Here is an 8,839-nt window from a genome sequence, read left to right as displayed (position 1 = left end):
TGTGAGTTAACACGCACACACATGCGCCCACGCCAACCATACTGTAGAGGATATTGATAGTAGGGCTGTCAGTTTATCACGTTAATTAGATTAATTAATTACACAGCAAATTATCACGTTATGAAAATTCAATTTATCTCGTTCATTCCATAAGAACGTAGAATAAATATTTACAGATTTTTTTTTTTTAAATGGTCCATTTGCATGTTCTTGGTATCTGATTCTAGGGACATCTATGGATCTCAGGGAATGTATTCCCAGTGTCAGAAGTACTGTGTCTGTTACTAGGCTTGAGTAAATTCAATTGTAATGAACCAAATGAGAATATCAATAAAACATTTTTTTATCTTTGACTGTGAATAACACCATGCTCAAATTGACCAGACCTGAAAAATCTAAGCAAATGAATAAAGGGAAGATGATTAAACAGAAGGTTTTGTAGATACAGTACTGAATTCTGACATCCGGACACATGCAATTTGAAATATGATTATAGAATATAGAATATCAGGCCTAAAATGGTTATGCGATTAAAATGCGATTAATTAGATTAATGAATTACAAATCCTGTAATTAATTAGATACATTTTTTTAATCGCCTGACAGCACTAATTGATAGTCATCCTGTGTTGTGTGTGTGTGTGCATGGTTTGTGTTCCTTGGATGAGATGGCACACTGTTAGAACAGGAACCCCCTCGTTACTGGCTATAGATACTGTGAGCCACCGGGTCGGATCCACAGAGTTCTGCTGAACAGCATTACAGAACAAAACCTGGTTTATCAGCGAAAATAACTCCAAGTTAGGAGGACTGTTTACCCTCTCTGAGTTTCTTCAAGACAAATCCCACGTAGGAAGCTGCCAGGGGGTGGGGGCACACAGCAAAATCTCCTTTGCAACAGGAAGCAATGCGGTTTATGGGAAGTGTGTCTAATTTGTTTACTGTAATTATACCAAGGTGTCACAACCAATCCGACGATGATATCTGGGTTTCCGTTATTCGGTAATTACCATTTTCTTTACGGGGAAGACTGTAGCGTAGCGTTCATAGACTATTGATAGTGTCGGACGCACGGAACTTGTGTACTACATGGACCCAAACACTCATGGCTGTACCAAAACAATCTTTTCTCAAGAAATCTGAGAGGAGGTAATGTAACGTTAATGATCACAAATGGTAACTGTGATTGACAATAAGTATTAAGCATCAGGTATAACGTTATTGCAATGAGCTCAATAAACACAGATAATATTTGACTGTTATTTATCCCATTTGTCCAGGACGTTGAAATCTTCTCGGCCACGTGGACAGGCGGAAACCCTGGATGATATTTGATATGATGTGTTATTGTTGGTGATTAGTGACGATGTTAGTTGTGTGTCATAGGTTCCTAAGTCAGGGGAGGCTCAGCTCAGTGTAGAGAGTCCTCAGGACGTCCTGGGAGCCATGAAGCAGGTCTCCTACAAGACAGAGATCATAGGAGGAGTTCCCATCATCACAGCTACACAGGTACATCACACGTGCATGCGCAAGTGCACACACACACATGCACGCACGCACACACACACACACATACACACACACACACACACACACACACACACACACACACACACACACACACACACACACACACACACACACACACACACACACACACACACACACACACACACACACACACACACACACACACACACACACACACACACACACACACACACACACACACACACACACACACACACACACACACACACACACACACACATGGCCAAAGGAAAGGACACTTTAAATTAGAATAACAGGAACAGTGTATTGCACTACCAAAGCTAACTAGCATGTCCCATATGCTCTGTAAATAACTATGTACAGATACCGAGATGTCACTCCATGTTACCTGTTACCTGTTTACTGCACAATGTTGTTTTTTCTTTTTTTGATTCTATTATATGTTGTACCACTGTATTGCACATCGTTGCGGGCAAGACCACCCGCATTTCATTGTATACCTGTATGCCGTGACAATTAAAACTCTTGACTTGACTTGACACACTATATATATACTGTACATGCTCACTCACACACCCACGCACACACACACACACACACGCATGCGAGCGGAAACACGGACACAGACACACACACACACATACACATGCATGCTAAATCTGTTTACTTCTCTATTTCTACTCTCTCTCCCTCTCTCTGTCTCTCTACCTCTCATTCCCTGTCTCTCTCCCCCTCTACATCTCTTTCTCTATATCTCTCTACCCCTCTCTCTCTCTCTATCTCTATACCCCTCTCTTTCTCTGTCTGTCTATAGCTCTCTACCGCTCTCTCTTTCTCTGTCTTGTCTATTTCTCCCTCTTTCTCTCTCTACACCCCTCTCTCTTTCTCTCTACCACTCTCTCTCTCTCTTTCTCTGTCTGTCTATTTATCTCTCTGTTATTTTATCTTTCCTGTCATTACAGTGTGTCAGGTCATGTCCTCTGTAGATCTCTCTCTCTCTCTCTCTCTCTCTCTCTCTCTCTCTCTCTCTCTCTCTCTCTCTCTCTCTCTCTCTCTCTCTCTCTCCAGGTGAGTGATGCTACTAAGCTGCGATCAAATATATATATAGTGTGTGTGTGTGTGTGTGTGTGTGTGTTACAGTAGCTGTGTGTGTGTGTTACAGTAGCTGTGTGTGTGTGTGTTACAGTAGCTGTGTGTGTGTGTGTTACAGTAGCTGTGTGTGTGTGTGTGTGTGTGTGTGTGTTACAGTAGCTGTGTGTGTGTGTGTTACAGTAGCTGTGTGTGTGTTACAGTAGCTGTGTGTGTGTGTTACAGTAGCTGTGTGTGTGTGTGTTACAGTAGCTGTGTGTGTGTGTTACAGTAGCTGTGTGTGTGTTACAGTAGCTGTGTGTGTGTGTTACAGTAGCTGTGTGTGTGTTACAGTGTGTGTTACAGTAGCTGTGTGTGTGTGTGTTACAGTAGCTGTGTGTGTGTGTGTGTGTTACAGTAGCTGTGTGTGTGTGTTACAGTAGCTGTGTGTGTGTGTGTGTGTGTGTGTGTGTGTGTTACAGTAGCTGTGTGTGTGTGTGTTACAGTAGCTGTGTGTGTGTGTTACAGTAGCTGTGTGTGTGTGTGTTACAGTAGCTGTGTGTGTGTGTGTGTGTGTTACAGTAGCTGTGTGTGTGTGTGTTACAGTAGCTGTGTGTGTGTGTGTTACAGTAGCTGTGTGTGTGTGTGTTACAGTAGCTGTGTGTGTGTGTGTTACAGTAGCTGTGTGTGTGTGTTACAGTAGCTGTGTGTGTGTGTGTGTGTTACAGTAGCTGTGTGTGTGTGTGTTACAGTAGCTGTGTGTGTGTGTGTGTTACAGTAGCTGTGTGTGTGTTACAGTAGCTGTGTGTGTGTGTGTTACAGTAGCTGTGTGTGTGTGTTACAGTAGCTGTGTGTGTGTGTGTTACAGTAGCTGTGTGTGTGTGTGTGTGTTACAGTAGCTGTGTGTGTGTGTTACAGTAGCTGTGTGTGTGTGTTACAGTAGCTGTGTGTGTGTGTGTTACAGTAGCTGTGTGTGTGTGTGTGTGTTACAGTAGCTGTGTGTGTGTTACAGTAGCTGTGTGTGTGTGTGTGTTACAGTAGCTGTGTGTGTGTGTTACAGTAGCTGTGTGTGTGTGTGTTACAGTAGCTGTGTGTGTGTGTGTGTTACAGTAGCTGTGTGTGTGTGTTACAGTAGCTGTGTGTGTGTGTTACAGTAGCTGTGTGTGTGTGTGTTACAGTAGCTGTGTGTGTGTGTGTGTTACAGTAGCTGTGTGTGTGTGTGTGTGTGTGTGTATTACAGTAGCTGTGTGTGTGTTACAGTAGCTGTGTGTGTGTGTGTGTGTGTTACAGTAGCTGTGTGTGTGTGTGTGTTACAGTAGCTGTGTGTGTGTGTGTGTGTGTGTGTGTGTGTTACAGTAGCTGTGTGTGTGTGTGTTACAGTAGCTGTGTGTGTGTGTGTGTGTGTGTGTGTTACAGTAGCTGTGTGTGTGTGTGTGTGTTACAGTAGCTGTGTGTGTGTGTGTGTGTGTTACAGTAGCTGTGTGTGTGTGTTACAGTAGCTGTGTGTGTGTGTGTTACAGTAGCTGTGTGTGTGTGTGTTACAGTAGCTGTGTGTGTGTGTGTTACAGTAGCTGTGTGTGTGTTACAGTAGCTGTGTGTGTGTGTGTTACAGTAGCTGTGTGTGTGTGTTACAGTAGCTGTGTGTGTGTGTGTTACAGTAGCTGTGTGTGTGTTACAGTAGCTGTGTGTGTGTGTGTGTGTGTTACAGTAGCTGTGTGTGTGTGTGTGTGTTACAGTAGCTGTGTGTGTGTGTGTTACAGTAGCTGTGTGTGTGTGTGTTACAGTAGCTGTGTGTGTGTGTGTGTTACAGTAGCTGTGTGTGTGTGTGTTACAGTAGCTGTGTGTGTGTGTGTTACAGTAGCTGTGTGTGTGTGTGTTACAGTAGCTGTGTGTGTGTGTGTTACAGTAGCTGTGTGTGTGTGTTACAGTAGCTGTGTGTGTGTGTGTTACAGTAGCTGTGTGTGTGTGTGTGTGTGTTACAGTAGCTGTGTGTGTGTGTTACAGTAGCTGTGTGTGTGTGTGTTACAGTAGCTGTGTGTGTGTGTGTTACAGTAGCTGTGTGTGTGTGTGTTACAGTAGCTGTGTGTGTGTGTGTTACAGTAGCTGTGTGTGTGTGTGTGTGTTACAGTAGCTGTGTGTGTGTTACAGTAGCTGTGTGTGTGTGTGTTACAGTAGCTGTGTGTGTGTGTGTTACAGTAGCTGTGTGTGTGTGTGTTACAGTAGCTGTGTGTGTGTGTTACAGTAGCTGTGTGTGTGTGTGTGTTACAGTAGCTGTGTGTGTGTGTTACAGTAGCTGTGTGTGTGTGTGTTACAGTAGCTGTGTGTGTGTGTGTGTTACAGTAGCTGTGTGTGTGTGTGTTACAGTAGCTGTGTGTGTGTGTTACAGTAGCTGTGTGTGTGTTACAGTAGCTGTGTGTGTGTGTGTTACAGTAGCTGTGTGTGTGTGTTACAGTAGCTGTGTGTGTGTTACAGTAGCTGTGTGTGTGTGTTACAGTAGCTGTGTGTGTGTGTGTGTGTTACAGTAGCTGTGTGTGTGTGTGTTACAGTAGCTGTGTGTGTGTGTGTGTTACAGTAGCTGTGTGTGTGTGTGTGTTACAGTAGCTGTGTGTGTGTGTTACAGTAGCTGTGTGTGTGTGTTACAGTAGCTGTGTGTGTGTGTTACAGTAGCTGTGTGTGTGTGTGTGTTACAGTAGCTGTGTGTGTGTGTTACAGTAGCTGTGTGTGTGTGTGTGTGTTACAGTAGCTGTGTGTGTGTGTTACAGTAGCTGTGTGTGTGTGTTACAGTAGCTGTGTGTGTGTGTGTGTGTTACAGTAGCTGTGTGTGTGTGTGTGTTACAGTAGCTGTGTGTGTGTGTGTGTTACAGTAGCTGTGTGTGTGTGTGTTACAGTAGCTGTGTGTGTGTGTGTTACAGTAGCTGTGTGTGTGTGTGTGTGTGTGTGTGTGTGTGTGTGTGTGTGTGTGTGTGTGTGTGTGTGTGTGTGTGTGTGTGTGTGTGTGTTACAGTAGCTGTGTGTTGGAAGAGAGTTGGAATGCAGAGTGCTGAAGGTACTTCCTTTACTATGAAAATAACCTCATTTCCTCCTGTGTGTGTGTGTGTGTATATGTGCATGTGCGTGCATGTGTTTCTGTGTGTGCATGTGTGTGTGTTCTCACACATTAAATAAATAATTAAACTGGATTCAAAGTTCATCTTTGACAACAGAGTTAATCTATAGCTCCACTCCCTCAGTGAGTTGGAGGACAGCGTGTGTCAGACCGGCATCGTGTCGTTCACACTGATCTGGGATCAGCTTGGGGAGTAAACAAACTACAACTTTAGGACAAAACAAACAGACGTATTGATTGATTGATTGATTGATTGATTGATTGATTGATTGATTGATTGAAAACTTTATTAACATATTGCAGAATGGGTACAGTACAGTACAGCTCAATACATACAATTGTTAAGGGGATGCAGACCAGAGAAAGACTTTCGTCTTGTTTACATCAGGGTCCCCCATTTTCAATTCATCATAACATATATGACACACACGACATACAGATAGACAGTACTGCTACATCTATACATTTATGACATACCAGATTTGCAAATACAGTACTGTTTGTGATACAAAAAGAGTCCAGAAAAGAGAGTATATACATTTGATGTAGAAATTGTACATTGGACAGATAGTGGTAGCAGCTAATGTGTACTGTCACATAGAATTACTCTTTAAGATTAGATCAGATATTCCTTTATTGATCCCCTTGGGGAAATGCAGGCATCATAGCAGCATGGGGGGGGGGGGGTACAGGTACATGTAGCGCCTTTCGTGACTGTGATGCACCATAGACCACTTCACTCCCACGTTACATTGAGCTCATGGAGGAGAGAGCAGGGGGAGACAATTAATGAATGTGGATGAGAGCCACAATGGCGCTGCTGTGCGCTCCGTCGAGACTGCTTACTTTTGTTAATATTTATAGTTTTAAGAGTTTTTTTTGTACCAACTGTTGGTGCATTTAATGTGTATGACAGTCAGTCACTCATAGACATTGGATTACGGGAAACTTACCAACTGGATTGCTCTCTGGATCAGCTCGCCGAACAACAACACTGGCCTGCTGAGATCTTGAGGACAACAGGACCAGACCTCGGCCCACGGAACAAAGGAGACAGGCGGCGAGGAAGGAGAGCCGGCGTCCGAAACAGACTGCGATCCAGGAGACACAGAACGCCACTGCCCAGAATATTGCTGGCCAATGTGCAATCAATAGATAATGAACTGGACGACATCAGAGCAAGGATTCAATTCCAAAGAGACGTTAGAGACTGCAATGTTCTCTGCTTCACCGAGACGTGGTTGACGCCAGACCTCCCAGACCACGCTATCCAACCGGCCGATCACTTTTTCATTCATTGCAAAGATTGAACAGAAGAATCCGGTAAACAGCGGGGAGGTGGGATAGCCTTCGTGTTGAACAACAATTGGAGCGATCCAGGCAACGTGAAGGAACTTTCAAACCACTGCTCCCCCAACCTGGAGTATATATCCATCAAAATAAAAAGTGCCGGCCTTTCTTTCTCCCGAGAGGTCATCTTGGTCGGAGTGTATATTCCACTACAAGCAAACACTGGAGTCGCGCTGTCCCTGCTACACAACAAGGTAAATAGAATCCAGGCAGCTAATGTTGATGCTGCTATTGTGGTTGTGGGTGATTTCAATAGCGCCAACCTGAGAAGAGTATTGCCAGACTTCTACCAGCATGTGACTTGTAACACCAGAGGCGGTAATATTTTAGACCATTGTTACTCGCAATTTAAGTGTGGATACAAGTCTCAGGCTGCCAGTGGCTTCGGCAAATCTGACCATGACGCCATCTTTCTTTCACCAAAATATAAACAAAGTCTCAAGCGCGCCCCGGTAGTATCGCGAGATGTGCAGCGATGGTCTGTTGAATCAGAGGGCACACTCCAAGCTGCACTTGAATGTACAGACTGGAGGGTGTTCCACGATAACACAGATAACATTAATGACTACACGGAGACAGTGCTGGACTTTGTTTGTACTTTGGTGGAAGAAACAATCCCCACTACCACAATTAGAGTTTACCCAAACCAAAAGGCCTGGGTAGATAAATCCGTCCGTGAGGCTCTGAAAGCGCACACCTCAGCCTACAACGCCGGGCTTGTGGCAGGCAACATAAATGACCACAAGGTGGCGAGATACAACATTAGGAGGGCAGTAATAGAAGCAAAGAGGCGTTACAGGGATAAAATTGAACTTCAATATGAACAGGCTGACTCTAGAGCTATGTGGCAGGGCCTCAGAACGAGGACAGATTACAAAGACACCTCCCTCAAGCTGAACAGTGACATCTCCTTAGCAAATGATCTCAATACCTTCTATGCAAGGTTTGAGGCTGTGAATAACAACACCAGCCTACAAACCACTGCAATGGAGGGGGGGGACACTGCTGATGGAGACTCAGTGTTCAGGGTAACAGAACATGAGGTGAGGAGGACCTTTAAGAAAGTGAATATCAGGAAGGCAGCAGGACCGGACGGTATCCCTGGCCGCATCCTAAAAGTCTGTGCCGACCAACTGGCCCCGGTATTCACTGACATATTTAACCTGTCCTTGGAACAGGCTGTCATCCCCACCTGTCTGAAGAAGTCCACTATTATCCCTGTACCCAAAAAATCCAAGCCTGCTTGCCTCAACGACTACCGCCCTGTAGCTCTCAACTCCATAGCCATGAAGTGCTTTGAGAAGCTAGTAAAGGGCTACATCTGCTCCTCCATCCCCATAAACCTGGACCCCCTGCAATTTGCATACCGCCCCAACAGGTCCACGGAGGACGCCATAGCCCATGTGCTGCACACAGCAGCATCACACCTGGACAAGAGGCAGGGGAACTATGTGAGAATGCTGTCATCGACTACAGCTCAGCATTCAATACCATAGTCCCCTCCAAACTCATAGCCAAGCTCAGGGACCTGGGCTTGAACTATGACCTCTGCCAGTGGGTCTTGGACTTCCTGACGGGCAGACTCCAGGTGGTGAGAGCAGGCAACTGCACCTCCTCATCCATCACTCTCAACATAGGGGCCCCCCAGGGCTGTGTTCTGAGTCCCCTCCTCTATTCCCTGTACACACATGACTGTGTGGCACAGCGGAACAACAACACAATCATCAAATTTGCTGACGACACAGTAGTGGTGGGCCTGATCTATGCAAACGACGAGAGGGCCTACCTGGAGGAGGTCAAGGT

General features: G+C 45.1%; 1 protein-coding gene across 1 annotated transcript in view; it reads left to right on the top strand.

Moving 5' to 3' along the window:
- The window catches only part of LOC311235669 (pleckstrin homology domain-containing family A member 1-like), a gene marked incomplete at its 5' end in the record, with an annotated part of 111,324 nt that overhangs the window by 54,503 nt on the left and 47,982 nt on the right, over positions 1 to 8,839 (top strand). Inside the window, one exon of the mRNA XM_084323133.1 lies at positions 1,387 to 1,509. Coding sequence (XP_084179259.1) covers positions 1,387 to 1,509 — 123 coding nt within the window. The remainder of the gene's footprint in view (positions 1 to 1,386; positions 1,510 to 8,839) is intronic.

The sequence above is a fragment of the Notolepis coatsorum genome, assembly GCF_963971535.1.
Source record: "Notolepis coatsorum genome assembly, chromosome: 10".
Lineage (NCBI taxonomy): Eukaryota > Metazoa > Chordata > Actinopteri > Aulopiformes > Paralepididae > Notolepis > Notolepis coatsorum.
The sequence above is the reverse complement of the archived record's forward strand: the minus strand, read 5'-3'. Positions and strand labels throughout refer to the sequence as shown.